Below are 18,027 nucleotides of genomic sequence, written 5' to 3' on the forward strand. Positions count from 1 at the left end.
ATAGTCAAGTCAATAATCTTGCCTGTACAGTCTAGTCTATAGTCTAGCTTCTAGTCTAGTTTGTAGTATAGTTTGTAGTCTAGTTAATAGTCAAGTCTATAATATATTCTATGGTCTAGTCTTGTCTCTATAGTATTCAACACTCTAATCTATAGTCCATTTTATAAGTCTAGTCTATATTATATTCTATAGTTAAGTTTATAGTCTAGTCTTTGTATATAATCTAGTCTATAATCTGATCTATATTCTGATCTACGATCTGGTCTTAAATGTAGTCTATAATGTAGTTCGTAGTTTGGTCCGTATTCTAGTCTTTAGACCAGTCCTTAGTCTAGTCAATAGTCTTGTTTATATTCTAGCATATAGTTTAGTTTATAGTCAAGTCTATGGTCCAGTAAATAGTCTATAATCTCTTATATAGTATAGTCTATAGTCCAGTCTAAAGTTTAGTCTAAAGTCTAGTCTATATGGTTGTCGTTAGTTTAGTCTAGTATGAAGTCTTGTCTATAATCAAGTCTATAATCTAGTCTTCAGTATAGTCATAGTCTAGTCTTTTCTGTAGTCTATAGTCTAATTTATGTCTGGTCTAATAGCTAGTCCATATTCTAATCTAAAATATTATATCAATTTCCCTTGGCAAATCTCCATATGTTATAAATGGCTGCTGCGTTTTTTTTAAACAACACATCATATTGTTATGGTTAGAGTATGTGTATGTCTATCTGTCTGTCCGTTCTTCTGTCTGTTTATCTGTTTGAAAGTGTGTTGGTGTTGTTGTTGTTGCTGGTCTTATGAAATGGTGCTAAAAGTTGAATGAACGCACTTAACCTAAATTTTTGCAGGCTACTTTTGTTTGTTGCTCTTCTCTTCTTTTCTCTCTCCCTCTCTCTCTCTCTCTGTGTTCATCATTCCTCTCGCCTATTTTTCAACTTATTGTAATACGTATTTTTGTTGTTATTATAATTATATGCACGAGCTTTACTGTTAAATATTTGCTAACAGCAAAAAAAACAACTAAACATTTAATTCATTATTATGAAGAAGTGTAAGATAGAGAGTGTAAGAGCAGAGTAGGAGGAGGGGGGAGGCCGTTGTGTGTAGTGTTTGCAGAGAGGCCTTCAAAATATAATAATGGCGTGTGGTAGATTGTTGTTTAACTCTCTTTTCATTTCATAAATAATTCATAAAAAAATATTATTTAATACAAAAAAAGAATTCCCAAAACAGGAAATGTTATTTTAAAGTTAATAAATTTTTATAAAAAAAAAAGAAATTAATTACAAAGTACATAATATATTTAAAATTAAAGTTTAATTTAAACTTTTTTACTATATAATAGTTCATTGACTTGTTACTCAAAAAACTAAAAGAAATTGAAAGTAAATTTCTTTTTTGCTTTCTTTTCTTTAGCTCTTTCATTTAAAGAATATTAAATAATTTATATACAAACAACAAAAACAACAATGAAATTTCTTTATTCATAAAATAAAAAAAAAAAAAAATCAGTGGCCATGTGCTTATTTCTTTTCATTATCTTTCAAGGAAACTTACGAAAAAATTCGTTTTTTAATAAATACAAGGTCTTTTTCTTATATAAAAAAATAGCTCAAGCTAAATAATTAAAAAAAAATGCAAAAACTCCAAAAAACTGATTAATTAAATAATAAATTATAAAACAATTATTTAAAAACACAAAAGAATTTCTAAAAAAAATTTTTAAAAAAATTAAAGAAAAATTATAAAATTTTGTTAAAAATCAAAAAAAAAAATCCTTTGATAATTTAAAAAAAAAATTGGAAATTTTGTTAAAAATTTTAAAAACTTCTAATAATTTCAAAAGAATTTCAAAAAAATTTTTAAAAATTTTTAAAAATTTTTCTTAACAAAAAAAAAAGAAAAAAATTGTAATAATTAAAGAAATATTATAAAATTTTGTTAAAAATTTAAAAGAATACCTTAGAAATTTTATTAAAATTTTTTTAAATATTTTCAAAAGAATTTTAAACATTTTAGTTTACAAATAAAAGAATTTAGAAAGAAAATTTGTAAAAATTAAAGAAAAATTATAAAAAAAATTATAAATTTGTTGAAAATTGAAAAATTTTAAAATTTTTTAATATTTCTTTATTTACAAAATTAAATTGTTTTATGACAGAAATATTTTTAAAATAGAAGAAATGTTAATTTAAAATTATGTTAAAATTGTTTAAAGCATGAGAACTATTTTTATAAATTTTTTAAAATTAAGCAAAAGAATTAAAAAAATGGTTACTCTTTTTTTTAATTTTTAAAATTATAGAAAATTTTTTAAAATTTCTTTACATTCCTAAAAAAATTAATTAGTTATTAGCTTAGCAATAAAAAATTAGTTAAAAAAAATTTTAAATTATTTTAAGATTTTTTCAAGAATTTTTTTTTAATTAAAAAAATTAATTTAGATTTTTTTTTTAAGAAAAAATTGAAAAAATTTAAACAATAATAAGCTTATAATCAAGGAAAAATTATAAGCTTTATAATTAAATAAAATTAAAAATTTTAGATATTTTTTTTTAAAAAATGTTTTAAAAAATTTTAAATTTTTAAAATAAAAATTTTTTATATAAAAAAATTATTTATTAAAAGCTTTAACATAAAAAATTAGTTAAAAAATTTTAAAATTTATTTTAAGATTTTTTTAAAGAATTTTCTTTTTAAATTAAAATTAATTTCAATTTTTTTTTTTTGTTAAACAAAAAAACAAAAATATTTTATATGTATCAAAACTAATATGTTTAGTTTATTGTGGATTTTTTAATAATTTATTCTATTTTTTTTTATTTTTGTTACATTCATTAATATTTGGCAATATTTAAAGTTTTAACAAAAGATGTTGAAAGAAATAAGCAACAAAACTTTCACTTTCTTTCTTTTAAAACACACACTCATACAAAACAAAAATTTTAACACTTTCTTTTTCATTTTACAAAACAACTATTACAACAACTCATGGTTTTTTATAAGAAAGAAAGAAAAAAAACTATACATATTGTAAACTATTTAAAAAGAAATTTCGTAAATTTCAACAACAATAATGAAAATGAAACTGAAATTTCTTTAACCTCTTACGTCTTTAACTCCTCTCTGTTGCCTACAAAATGAAATTAAAGTTTACACACATACATACAGTAGTGATAGTAGTAGTAGTAGTAAATTTTATATAAAAAAAGCTTTTTATTTCAATAAATAGTTGATGTGATGTACATAACATTGTGTATGATTAAGTGTAACAAAAACAACAACAACTACACTAACACACAAAATGAAATGAAATGAAAAAAAGAAAAATAAAAATGAAGTTCATTGACCGTTTGTCTGACGTTGTTAAAGTAAAACTAGGTCACAATCAACCAGCCATTTTTTTTAATTTCTGCTTTTGCTCCCTGCCCTACCCCCTTGCTACACTCTCTTGCTCTCTCTTTCTTTTTTTTCCTACTTGCTTTTAGTACTCTTATTTGTTGTTTAGCTCTACCTCCTCCCCCTCCCCCTTATTTTGTTATTTTTTTTTCTTCTCCCCACCAAACAATGCAAGGCAAATTATTGTTGTTGAAAAAAATAATGATAAAAATATCAAACAGAAAAAATTTTATTAAAAAAATTTTTTTGTTCAGTTTATATGGGTTTGTGGGGTTTTATTTTATCTAAAAAAAAATTTTGTTTTTTTTTTCTATATTTTTTTTCTTTATTTTATTTTTACTTTAGTTTAGTGTTATTTTAATTAAAATGAACTTAAATTAGTACGAGGTCATATAAATTGAAAAAATACAACAAAAAAAAAAAATAATATAAATAAATTTAAAATTTGTTGCTACATATTATTGTTTAAAGAATATTCTAAAACATAGAGTGTTTACACTAGCTAGAAAAAAATTTACATTTAAATAAATTACAAAAAGAAAAATCTTAAGAAATTTTCAAACTCTTACAGAAAATCTGTCATCATTGGCCATGGTATAGTTAAGCTGTTTACAGAGTTTTTTTTCATCTTTAAAGTTAAGCTAAAAAAACTTTAAGCTTTTTCCAAAGTTTGTTTTAAGAAAAAAAATCTTTGAACTTTATATTTTCCTAAGCTTAACTTTCTGTGTTCTATTGCTTTCATTTCTAACTCAATTGCTTTAATAGAAATGAAAGCAATTGAGTTAGAAATGAAAGCAATCTAACTCAATTGCTTTCATTTCTATTAAAGATAAATATTTTAAATTTAAGCAATAGTTTTCAGCTTTAAGCTTTTTCTTTAAACTTAAAGCTTAAAGCCTGTTACTAAGTTTATTTCAAGAAAAAATCTTTCAACTTTCTGTATCCTAATGATACCATTTCTCATTTACTTTGATTTATGTTAAATCAATAGTTTTCAGCTTTAACTTAAAGCTTTAAGCTTTTTTTCACAATTCGTTTCAAGAAAAAATCTTTTAACTTTTTCTAAGATAAACTTTTTATTCCCTATTGTTTCCATTTCTAACTCATTTGCTTTGTTTTCTGTTAAACATAATCTTCTAACTTTAAGCAATAGTTTTCAGCTTTAAGCTTTTTCTTTAAACTTTAAGTTTAAAGCTTTTTTTAAAGCTTTTTAGTAAATTTTTCGATAACTTAACCTTTTGTCCCCTGTTGATTCTATTTGTGAAACATTTGCTTTGTTTTTTGTTCAACATAATCTTTAAAGTTTAAATAAAAGTTTTCAGCTTTAAGCTTTTTTTCTTAAGCTTAGTTAAAGCTTATGTTAACAAGCTTGTTTTTAATCTTGTTTTCTACTAAACTTTTTATAACCTTTTTTATATGACTTTAATTGCATTTCATTAGCCTCTAGTTTGATTTTAGCTTAAGATAGTTTTCAAACTTTTAGTAAAAGTTTATAAGCTTAAAACTTTTTCCTAAAGTTTGACTTTTTCAAAAAACTGTTTTTGAAGTCATAATTTAACTATTTAAGACCAATTTGAAGCTATTTATAAACCATTTATAGCAAATATTACCTCAAAACTTTAAGTTATTGTCAAAAAGCTTTGATTTTCATTTAAATTTGTGTAAAAGCTTAAAAAGTTTGCCTAAAACTTTTAAAATTTGAATTTTCTTTAATCTTTTATATTTTGTTAATAATAGCTTAACCTTTTTAGGTCGCCTAAGGCCATTTATAAACTGTTTTGGTCGTTGTTTGTTACAAAGCTTCTGAAAGCTTTAAGTTATTAGAAAATTAAAGTTTTATTCATAAAAAAGCTCTAAAAACTGCAAAAAGAAATCCAGTCAAAACAGTAAGCTGGAGATATGAAATGGTCATAGCTTTTTGCCTATAACTTGGATATTTTTAACATGATTGTAAAGATTTTATATAGAAAAGCTCTCGAGATTATACGGATTGTTATGAGACTTTTGATGTTTACCTAGGTTTTATAAATATCAGAGAATTTAGAATTTAGTTTTTTTCTTCTCCAAATAAACTAAAAATTTTAAATAATTTTGTTGTTTTTGTTGTACAACAACATTGTTGTATTTATCCTTGTAATTATTAATGCCTTTCATTTTTTTCTGTTGTATTTCATTTAGTTTTGCTCAATTATAATGTTGCTTTTCGAGCAAATACTTTCATATATGAATACAAGTACATACAAGTAGAGGAGATGAAAACAAAAAACAACAACAAACAAGGGAGGGAAGGTCTCTCTCTCTATGTCTCTACATGTATGTGAGCATAAAAGTTATTTGAACTTTATTCAGGTCAATTACAAATATATTACGTATAGTTTTTTTTTCTTGCTGTCAGTCACACAGTCAGCCTGACTGCTATAGCTGCTACATTTAAATATTGCTTTTGCTATATTATTGCTGTTGTTGTTTATTGCTTGTTTTTGAGTTTTCAACAGCAACAACAGCAGCAGCACAGTAAATATCAATGATTGTTGTATAATAAACAAATAAAATTATATATACATACAACCAAACAGACAAACATCAATATACATACAAACAAACATAATGTAATAAATGGAGGCTATACGCATTACAACAACAATCATAAATGGCCTCTACTAAAAACTAAAAAAAAACCAACAACAACAACAATTACTTTCATAGCCAGACAACAGCAGATAGTATTTAGGTAAGAGGGTGGTTAGTAGGCAGCGGGGGAATTTTTTTTTACACTTTTACACTTAAATGAGAGCAAGGGGACAAAATACAAATTAACAATAACAACATCATACACACGCACACACACATACACATACAGCTCGATAATAATAAAAACATTACAATGCGTAAAATTATTTATTTCTTAATAAAAAACAAAAACAAACATCGAGAAAATTCTACAACTAAAAAGGGAAATTGAAAAAAAAGAAATTTTGAATTTGGAAAATCGTTTGTGTTTTTCATCAGGAAAATGAAACATTTTCAATGGAAAACAGTTTTTGTTTAAAATTTATAACAGTTTGCTAAACAGTATAACAGTTTTGTTAATTCAGCTAAAACCAGCTTTTTAAATGTCAATTTCAAATTAAGATGAGTTTAGCTTAATTTTTTAACAGTATAACAGTTTCAATATCAGTATAACAGTTTACAAAAGTCTGCTCAAACCAGCTTTAAATGTTAACTAAAAACTTTATATGTCTACAAAATCAAATTAAAATAATTTTTGCTTATTTTTTTAGCAGTATAACAGTTTCAATATCAGTATAACAGTTTACAAAAGTCTGCTCAAACCAGCTTTAAATGGTAACTAAAAACTTTATATTTCTACAAAATCAAATTAAAATAATTTTTGCTTAATTTTTTTTTGCAGTATAACAGTTTCACAAACAGTATAACAGTTTTCAAAAATCTGTTTTTAAGCAAAAAAATTAAAATTTTCAATAAAAAATTTGAAAATAAAGAAAATTTTCTTAATTTTTTTGCAATATAACAGTTTGCAATCTATACTGCATTGCAGTATAACAGTTAACAAAAATTATAAAAAAAAAAATTAAAAAAGCTTAAATTTGAAACGGAATTTGTCAAACTGCTTTAACTTCTAAAAACAAATAAAAATTTGGAAAATTTTCTTTAGTATAACAGTTTTGTTAAGTGTATAACAGTTTTTAAATTAAGCTTTCTTAGTATAACAGTTTTCTTTGTAGTATAACAGTTACGCAAAATAGCCAAAATGGCCGACAAACTTAAATTTTTTCATAGAAAAGCATGAATTATGCTAAAATTTCAGAATTTTTCTTGGTATAACAGTTTTCTTAGGAGTATAACAGTTATGCAAATTAGCAAAAATTACCAAAAAACTTAAATTTTCTAATAGAAAAGTGTTTTAAAACTTGATGTTTGCTAAAATTTATAAATTTTGTTTAAGTATAACAGTTTTTTAGCCGTATAACAGTTAAGCGAAATAACAAAAATTGCCTAAAAATTGTAATTGTTTCAAATAATTTGTTTAAAATCTCAAAATAATCGATTTTTTTAATGCATTTTCCTTAGTATAACAGTTTTCCTAAAAGTATAACAGAAAAAACAAAATTATTTAGAAAAATTTTAGAAAATTACAAAAAAATTGTGGAAAATTTAAAATAATATCAAATTTAAGGAAAACTTTTACTCCAAGAGTATAACAGTTTTCTCATGTAATCACTTGATCTTAATTGTTATACTTCTTTTTTTTTGTATCATTTAGCTGATGAAATATTTCCTTGTTTTACAATGCATATGCATGTAGTATGTTGTTTACCCAACTTTCTTTTTGTAACATGTAAAAAGAAGTGTAGAGAAAAAAAAAACAAACCAATTTCTTAAGTAATACCTGTAACTTCCTCATTACGCTAGAGAAATTGCCATAATATTTTGTTTATTATAAAATACATAATATTTTGTTTTTTTTTTTCAAAACTTATTTTTGGATTACATAAATAAGTAGCGACAGAGTAAGTAGTACAACTACTTTATATGTTTGTGTGTATATTACTCGATATTATTTTTAAAGGCCTGGTGAAATTTTTTGCATTTTTAGTGTCGTCTCCATATATCAAGTGTGTATGTGTGTGGTGTTTAAAAACAAGCAAACCTCTCCTCTGTGAGGTATTAACGTAATAACAAGTTTATTTTGTGGTTTTTTTTTACAATAAACAAAATTATAAAACTTTTTTTTATTACTAACAATTTTTTGTTTTTTTTTGTTTGTCTTCGTTGCTTTACTATGTTAAGTGAACCTTCAAAAAGTTCATTTACCTTTTGAATAATACAAACTCGTTTTTTACTCTTGTTTAAATAAACTCAGTTTGTTAAGTTAGAGATAGAGAGAGAGCGATATGTTAAATTTAAATCTCTTTTACTCAATGGCGAAAAACACTTTCATTTTTCAATGCCTTTGCTCAAACTAGTTTTGAGTGTATGCTCCATACTTATGCTCATACTTTGCTAAGGCTGTTTGCTCCCCTTTTGTTTAAACACACACAAATACACTCAATACAAAAACCATACCCTACCCTACTAGCTCCCTCCCTCTTTTTCGCTCTTTTCTTTTTGTTATATCTTTCAGTTGCAAGTTTTTTGTTTGTGCATATAAATAAAGTGTTGCTGTGTGTATGTGAGATTGTGTGTGTGTGTGTGTTTAGCAGCTTATCACGTTGCATTGCTCTAGAATTGTCGTTTCAATTGTGTTGTGGGGAGAGTTCAACGACTTTTGGAAATTTCTCGAAGGTTTCAAGTGCTTTGCTAAATGCAAGCTACAACAGCAACAACTACATTACAAACGATTGCATAAATTCGTATTTAAACTATTTGGCGCGCTCTTTTTTTCTTCTTCTTCTTTTCATTTTACATATTTCTTTTGTTATTCGTAACAAAATATTTACTCGTAGAAACGACAAGCAACTGCAGGCAGCAGCAGCAGCAAGAGCAACAACAACAACAGCATTCATTGCAGCAGCAATGACGTGCACATGCTCATTGTTAAATAAATATGCAAGCCAGTCTGACAGCCAGCTAACTACAACAACGACGATGACTACGACATCAACGACAATGAGAAGACGAATTGCAATGAGAAAAAAAAAAACAAACAACATGATTGTGCTGAATGCCGTTCATTGCTCTTTTTTCAGAAAAAAAAACATCATCGTTTAAGCAACGATGTTAATATTTTAGCCTCGTTTTTTTTTGCTCACACTCATTTGTGCAACAAAAGATTTGAGGGAGTAGAAGGGTAAATTCTACAATTGTATGCAGTTTCTGCTGTGGTTGTTGTTCTTGTTGTTGTTGTGAGTGTGTATTAATGACAAATGTATATAATTTAAGCTAAATGCAAAAAAAAACTGCAGTCAGTTTATGTTTTTGTTGTTGCTGTTGCTCTACTGCTGCTGCTGCTGCTATTTGTCTGTGTGCAAAAGTGCAAAGACTTTTATGTGGGTCAGGCACGGTCATTCAACTTTTGCTGAGGTTTTTTTTCTTATTATTTTTCAAGTGTCTCTGTCTGTCTGTCTTAGTTAGTGATCTTAGTTAGTCATTTCTATAACAACAATACCAGAGTTAAGTTTTAGTTAGACTTTTTGATATTGTTTGTTTTCTCAGTATGACGACTAAGTTTTTGTTTGTTTTAGTTTCAAGTTTGTTGTTTAACAAATAAACTTGTTTGTTTAACTTTTAATTTGTTAACACTTGTTGTTATTAAATTTTTAATAAATTATTAATAATCTTTTTTTAGAAAAAACCAAAAATGAACTTGATTTGTTTAAAAAATTACTTTTTTGTTTAAACATCTTCTTGGTATAACAGTTTGTTAAACAGTATAAGAGTTTTAAGAGAAAATTTTATAAAATTCTTTATAAAAAACAATTTAATGAAAAAAAACTAAAAAAATTTAAAATTTGATAATATTTTGCCAGTATAACAGTTTTATATGTGGTATAACAGTTTTTAAAATTGTTGCTTAAAACAACGTCAAAGTGCAAATTTTCTTTAAACATAAGTTTAAAATAAGAAATAAAACAAAAGTGTTAAACTTTCTAGTCGTATAACAGTTTCTACAACAGTATAACAGTTTTCCAAACTTAACAAAAACATCACAAAAATTCAATTTAAAAGCAAAGGCAATTTAAATTTGTCAAAATGACAACAATTTAAGAAAAATTCTCTAGTATAACAGTTTAAATAGAAGTCTTCGGTATAAAAGTTTCTGCAGGAGTATAAGAGTTTTCAAAATTTGTTAAATTAAATAAAAATTGTAATCTATTATAATATTTGATTGAAAAATAAGAAACAAATAGGAATTTTTGAAAATTTTCTAAAATATAAGAGTTTTTGTTTATTTTTATTAATTTTTTTATATTTTAGTTAATTGTTTATAACTTGGTTATAACTTAATAGATTTAAATAGTTTTTAGCTAGATTATAGCTAAGTGTTAGAGCTTTTAAAAACTATAAAAATTTCTTAGGAAATATGAGAAAATATTCAAAAATTTTCTTAAAGAAATAGAAAAATTTTCCAAAATTTTTTAAAATTATTTTCTTTTATTGAATTGTTTATAACTTTGCTTAGCTTTAATTGTTTTCTGATAATTTTTATTTGATTTTTAGCTTAGACTTTAAGCTTTTTAAAAATGCAAAAAAAAAATTTCAAAATTATTTCAAAATTATTAAAAATTAATTTTCTTAAGAAATAATAAATTTTTTAAAATTGCTTTCTTTTATGCTAAATTTCATTTTAATTAAGTTTTTTTATCCCCAATACATTTTAATTTGTTTAATAATATAAAACTATTGCCAAATGCATTCAAAAAAAGAAATCCATCAAAACAAAATCATTGACTTACATTTTGCTTTAAATTTTGTTTTTTTTTTTTCGCCGAAACATTTCAAAAACCAATGATTGAATAATTTATTTACAAAAATTTGAATAAAAACAAGAAAACACCGTTAAACAACAATAACAACAACAAAATAGCTTTAATTCATTTCAAAAACTTTGAAAACAATTTAAATTTATTTTCGAAAAGACGACATAAGTTTCTACGAATTTTTTTTATTTATAATAATGGAATAATGATGGTCAATGAACTCAAAAAAGTAATGAGGTTAAATCACTCAAAAAATATATATAAAGAAAAAAATACCCAAAAAAATAACTTAAAAACCTAAACACATAAACAATTAATAAATATAGTTTTATGATGAAAGCAAAATGTGTTTGTATGGTGTTTTTCTTTAGTTTAATGATGCGAAAGTAAAAGTGAAAGTTTAGTTTTTTGTATATTTTTAGGTTTTTTTTTTAATGGAAACGTGTTTTGTTTATTTAATGTTGTGTTTTTTTTAGATTTACTCTAGTAATAATTGTGTGTTTTTTTGATTGTCGATAAAAGTCATTGACTTTGTTTAAGTTTCTATTTCATTTAATGTTAACAATTTCACTTTCACTTGTTTATTATTGTAAGAAATATAATTATAAAAATAAAGAAAAAAAAAGACAAGTTAATAGTGGCTACTGTTGGTATCATGACTGTTATGTTCATTTATATGTATGTAATGGTTGTTTATTGTTTAACCTGAATTTTTTTTCTTTAAAAAATTTATGCTTTTAAAGCAGCTGAGTCAGCTTTCTTTGACATACAAGAAGATAGCAGGAAAATTAATTACTTTTGAAAATTGCTAACAAAAAAAACAACAAGAAAAATATAGAAATTTTTCTATTTTTATTAAAAACTTCATAACTTGAGTAATTTTCAAGAGATTTGAAAAAACTTTTCTTAAGCTTAAAGCTAGCACCTTAATGTTTAAGAATTTAGCAAAAAAGTTAAAAAATTTTTAATTTAAACTTAAAAATTTTTGAAACAAATATCAAAAATTTTTCTCAAAAAAAAACTTTTTTAATTAAAAACATCATAACTTGAGAAATTTTCAAGAGATTGGAAAAAGCTTTTCATAAATTAGAAACCAACAGTTTAATGTTTAACAATTTAGCAAAAAAGTTTAAACAATTTTCAAAAAAAAACTTCAAAATTTTTGAAAATGAAAAATTTTTCTCAAAAAAAAAAAAAAAGAATCTTTTTTAATAAAAACATCATAACTTGAGTAACTGTCAAAAGATTTGAAAAAACTTTTTTGAAGTTTAAAGCTAAAATCTTTAAATTTTAGAATTTAATGAAAAAATTAAAAAAATTTCAACTTAAACTTTATATTTTTTTTTTTTTGCAAAAAAGAAAAATTTTTTCTTAAAAAAAATCTTTTTTTTTATTAAAAACATCATAACTTGAGTAAATCTTAAAAGATTTGAAAAAACTTTTCTTAAGTTTAAAGCTAACACCTTAGTGTTTAAGAATTTAGCAAAAAAGTTGAACAAATTTTAAACAAAACTTTTTAACATTTTCGCAAAAATGAAAAATTTTTTTCTCAAAAAAAATGGTAAAATCTTTTCTGAGAGAAAAAACTAAAAACTTTATAACTTAAGTTAAACTTAAAACTCGACAAAGTTTTTTATAGCTATTTAAAGCTAACGCCTTAAGCTTTTAGAATTTATTATATAAACTTTTAATATTTCAAACAAAAATTTTTAAATTTTTAACAAAAATTAAAACAAAATTCTTAAAAAATGAACTTTTTTCAAATTTAATCTTAAAAAACCAAAAACTATATAACTTTAGTTAAACTTTAGACTCGACAAAGTTTTTTATAGCTATTTAAAGCTAAGACCTTAAGCTTTTAGAATTTATGACAAAAAATTAAAAATTTCTTAACTAAACTTTATAATTTTTAAACAAAAATGGAAATTTTTTTCAAAAAAGATTTTTTTTCAAATTAACCTTAAATTTATTTAAATTTAATTAAACACAAATTAACCTTAAATATTTAAATAAAATCATGTTGTTGTTATATTCTTTAATAGCAACCTCATATTTCACACACACACATTATTTTTTATGTTTCGCATAAAACAACCTACATTAACTTTTTCGTTTTTATATATTTGTTCAATGTTTAATAAAACAATTATTTTGTTTATTTAAAAAGTTAACAATATAATGTTGATATATTTTTTTAAAATAATTTTCTGTTTGCAAATCAAGCAAATTAAGTCATTGAACCCAAGGCAACTCATACATCAAGCAAACAACAACTACATACAAACAGCAGCACTCTCTTAATAAAATAGCAATAAACTTTACCCTCGTTCTACTTTTAATAAGCACACAAACACACACACACACACAGAAACAACACAACAACTAAAAAGGACACATAGTATAATTAAACCTTTAAATAATTTTAAAAACAAAAAAAAAAAAAATACATATAATTTATTTTAAATTAAATAATGTCATTTAATTATGTGGCAAACTTAATATTTCATTCAATTGTTCTAAACAAATTAAAGTTCAAGGTTGTTGTTTTAAACTATTTATTATTATTTAATTGTTTAATGTAATCATTAAATATTTTAAACAAAAAACTTTTAAAACTTACGTATTATTCGTTTTAAAAAAGCTTTTCTTTTTAACAGCTAACAGAATTTAAATTAAAAGCTTTTTTAAAAGCTTTTGTATAGAAAATACAACACTGTTTTTAGTCATACAACATGTATGGTGAAAAGTTTTATTTTTAAAGCTTTTTAACTTATTAACACTAAAGCTTTTCATACTTCTATATATAAAAAGAGTATTTTTTATTAAGAGCTTACAGTAAGAGAGTGTTAATATAACAGTTTCTTTAGAAAAAAGAGATTTTCCAAAAACAAACTTTTAAAAGTTTAAAGCTCTCTTAATGTTTAATAAAATGCCGGCTAAACTTTATAAGAAAAACACTGAAATGTTAAAAGAAAATTTTTGGAAATTTTTTTAACTTTTTAGAAATTTTTTACTATTTTAAAATAAAATTTTAATATATTTTTAAATTTTTTTTTTTTAAATTAAAAATAAACTTGTTAATTGTTAATGAAACTTTTCATAAAGTTTTTTTCACATTTTTAAAATTTTCAAAAAATATTTAAATTAAGTTTTCTCTTAAACAAAGTTTTTCTCTTCTCTGGAACATTTGGTAAATTAGCAAAGTTTTGCAGAACTTTGTTTATCTACAAAAATGCCTACAACATAGGAAATATTTCAACAAATTGCTAGATTTTTGTTTTATACAAACTAGAAACTTTAAAGTACAAAATTTTGAAAATTTTTTTATAAAATTCTAAACACAAGTAAAGTTATAAACAATTAAAAATTTAAAAAATTTTTTTTAAATTTTGAAATTTGAATAATTTTGTATGCTTGTAAAGTTACTTCAAACTTGGGAAATATTACAACAAATTGAATAAGTTTTGTTTTATAAAAACTAGAAGACTTAAAGAATAAAATGTTTAAACAAATTTTAGAAAATTTTAAACACAAGCTAAGTTATAAACATTTCAAACTTGGAAAAAAATTGAGAAAAATTTTAAAATTTCACCAAATTTTGTTTGCTTGCAAAATTGCCTCAAACTTAGGAAATATTACAGCAAATTGAATGATTTTTGTTTTGTAAAAACCAGAAACCTTAAAGAATAAAATGTTTAAAAAATTTTAGAAAATGTTAAACTCAAGCTAAGTTATTATCAAATTAAAAGTGAAAATAATGTTGAAAAATTTTAATTTTACCAAATATTGTTTGTTTACAAAACTGCCTCAAACTTGAGAAATATTACAACAAATTGAATAAGTTTTGTTTTGTAAAAACCAGAAACCTTAAAGAATAAAATGTTTAAACAATTTTCAAATTTCAAACTTGGAAAAAATTTGAGAAAAATTTTAAAATTTCACCAATTTTTTTTACTTACAAAACTGCCTCAAACTTAGGAAATATTTTTACAAAATTGAATGATTTTTGTTTTATAGAAACCACAAAGCTTAAAGAATAAAATGTTAAAAAATTTGTTTAAAAAGTTCAAATACAAACAAAGTTATAAACATTTGAATATTGGAAAATGTTGAACAAACCTTTAACAATGAAATTGCTTATAACTAAAGTAATAACTCTAATAGACTTAGGAATTTTTAAGTTTTAAAAAGCAGAGACCTTTATTAACATAATAAAGAAAGATTATTAACAAACTGTTAATTACAACAAAAGTTATTAAAAATTGGAAAATTTTTTGAAAATTTTTAAAAAAAATTTTGTGAATTATAAAAATGTCTATAACTTTGTTGGTATTAAAATTAAACAAATAATTTGAGTGGTATAGCAAGTAGAGACCTTAAAGAATGTAATGATGAAAAGAACTTTAAAAACTGTTAATTACCACTAAAGTTATTAACATTTGTTTAGTTAAAAAATTGTGAAATTTTTTTCAAAATTTTTTTCGAAAAGTTAGTGAATTATAAAAATGTCTAAAACTTTGTTGATATTTAAATTAAGCAAATAATTTTGATTATAAAGAAAGTAGAGACCTTAATGAATTTAATGTAGAAAAAATCCTTAAAAACTGTTAATTACAACAAAAATTATTAAATTTTGAAAATTTCATTACAAAAAAATAAGTTAAAAAATTTTTGATAATTTTTTCCTAACAAATCGCTTGATAACTAAAAAAATATTCTTGCAAATTAAATGAACTTCGGTAGCAAGAAAGTAGAGACCTTACAGATTATAATGTGGTAAAAATCTTTAGCCAATTGTCAATACAAACTAAGATGTTAAGTTTGGAAAATATGAAAAGTTGAAAAAAGTTTTTTTTTTAATTTTTAGTTTTTCCCTAAAAAGGTTTTTTAAAACTCTTAAAATCATGAAATTTTTTTAACTATTCAAATGTAACGTTGATTTTCTAGCTTTAGTTTCCTTTAATTTAATTTCCTGTAATTTTCTCTCTTTAATTTCTTTCACATAACAAAATTTGCTTTAATTTAAGAGTAAAAAACTAAATCAGACATTACAAGCCAAACTAAAAACGAGAGCAGTTTTCTGGGAACAAAAAAAGCTTTAGCTCTCTCTTAAAAATGACACACCAAACAAGTGATGTATTGGTGTTAGAGATGAAAAGAGAGTAAAACAAAATGTGTGATTATTTTTTGTTTTGTTTAATGAAAAAAATAAACAATTTTGTAGAGAGAATAACAAGAGTATGCGTGTGTTTGTGTGTGTTTGTTATTAGTTGAGAGTGTATGAGTAGTGTTGATACCTTTTTGGTATATTCATAACGTGCTTAAGATTTTTACAGTTAGTCGCGTTCGAGACCTTGTCGAGTTTTGTCATGTTTTTTTATTTTGAAATCAAATTGGAAATAATATAAAAAAATAGATTTTATACTTTTAATAGTAAAATAAACATAATAATAACAACAACAACATTGACATAATCACAAGCTTAAACAAAATAAAGAAAAAAACAACAATAAATAAATTTGTTTTTTAAATCAATGAAAATTATTTAAAACAAAAGAAATCTTTAGTTATAAACCAACCATAACAAGAGCAACTTAGAAGAAAAAAAGTTAAAGAAAATTTTAAAGAAATATTTATAAAAAGAAAATTTTTGAAAAAGTTTTGTTACAAAAAAGTTTTTAAAAATATAAATTAAAAAAAACACAAACCAAAGCTTAATTTAAAACAAAAACAGAAAAAGAAAATAAAAAACAACAAATTTTTGGATTTAAAACTCGTTAACCAAACCAGGATTACGCGCTAAAATTTTACAAAAATCCAAAATTTGTTTAAATTAAAAAAAAAAAACAAAAGTAATTGAAAGTTCCTGTTTTATTACTAAACAACAACAACAAAAACAAATAAACACAAAATTTATATTAAAAAAAACTAACAAAAAAGTGTTAATTTCAAAAAATCTTAAACAAAAGTAAATTAAAAAACAAACAAGAAAATTTATAAAAAAATTTAGAAAAAAATTGTTTTGTTGTCCCTCTTTTTTTTAAAAAAAAGGAAACTTTTTCCTTAAAAAGTACCTGTTTTAAAAAAACAACAACAAAAAAATTTCTAAAAATTTCTCTCATAGAAAAAGAAAAAGTGTTTTAGAAAAAACAAGAAATTGTGCCAATTTTTTCTCTTCTTAAATAATTTTAAACAAAAAAAATTTATTACCAATGTTTTAATATAAATGAAATTTTAACTTAAATCTCTTTAAAACCAAAAATTTTTTTAACTTATTAAACACAAACACACACACACACACACAAAATGGCTGAAGAATTACCCATTTTAAAAAGTATATTAAAAGGCAATGTCAACTATCACAATGCGCGTAAGTTTTTAAATTAGAAATTTTTCAAATAATTATAACTAGTTTTTTTAAAACAAATTTGTTGTTATAATTTCTTAAGGCCTTGTTATTGTTGCAAGCCAAATTTATACAAATTACTCAATTTTTATCAAAGTTAATACACTTTGAAAATATATAAAAATTTAAGAAATTTTCAAAATGTTCTTTATTTTTAATTGTTTATAACTTGCTTAATATGCAAGTTTTTTACACCAAATTTGCTACAATGATTTCTTAAGGTCTTGTTATGGTTTCAAGCAAAAATTATAAAAATATCTTAATTTTTATCAAAGTTATAGGAATTTGAAAATAACTCAAAAATGTTAACAAAATAAAATTTTTCTATTTTTTTATTTTTTAATTCTTTAGATTTTAGTTATTAACAAAGCTTTTTAAACCAAATTTGTAGCAATAAGACCTTAAGGTCTTGTTTTTTCAAAAAGTCACAAATAATTGAAATATCTTTCTTAATTTCTAAGTTATAGAACTTTGAAAATAAAAGAAAATTTTTATTAAAAAATATTTGTTCAAACATTTTTTCTTTTTTTTTAAATGTTTATAACTTTGTTGTTAAGAAACCATTTTAAACCAAACTTTTAGCAATTATACTCTAAGGTCTTGCTCTTCCAAAGAAACAAACATAATTAAACTATCTTTGTTATTTTTCAAGTTATAAAGCTTTGAATATAAATGAAAATTTTGATAAAAAAAATATTTGTACAAAAATGTTTACTTTTTTCAAATGCTTATAACTTTGTTGTTAGGGAAGCTTTTTACATCAAACTTGTTAGAATTATAACCTAA

The 18,027-nt window shown here is 22.7% G+C and overlaps 1 protein-coding gene across 3 annotated transcripts in view; it reads left to right on the forward strand.

Moving 5' to 3' along the window:
- LOC111685948 (ecdysone-induced protein 75B, isoforms C/D-like) overlaps window positions 1–18,027 on the forward strand; it is an 84,267-nt gene that overhangs the window by 54,029 nt on the left and 12,211 nt on the right. The window contains exon 1 of one of the 3 annotated variants that reach the window (XM_046951205.1): window positions 17,055–17,205. The exons of the other annotated variants lie outside the window; for them this stretch is intronic. Coding sequence (XP_046807161.1) covers window positions 17,142–17,205 — 64 coding nt within the window. The 5' untranslated portion in view covers window positions 17,055–17,141. Of the gene's footprint in view, window positions 1–17,054; window positions 17,206–18,027 lie in introns of those variants that run through there. 3 annotated transcript variants of the gene reach the window in all.

This window comes from Lucilia cuprina, chromosome 5 (assembly GCF_022045245.1).
Source record: "Lucilia cuprina isolate Lc7/37 chromosome 5, ASM2204524v1, whole genome shotgun sequence".
Lineage (NCBI taxonomy): Eukaryota > Metazoa > Arthropoda > Insecta > Diptera > Calliphoridae > Lucilia > Lucilia cuprina.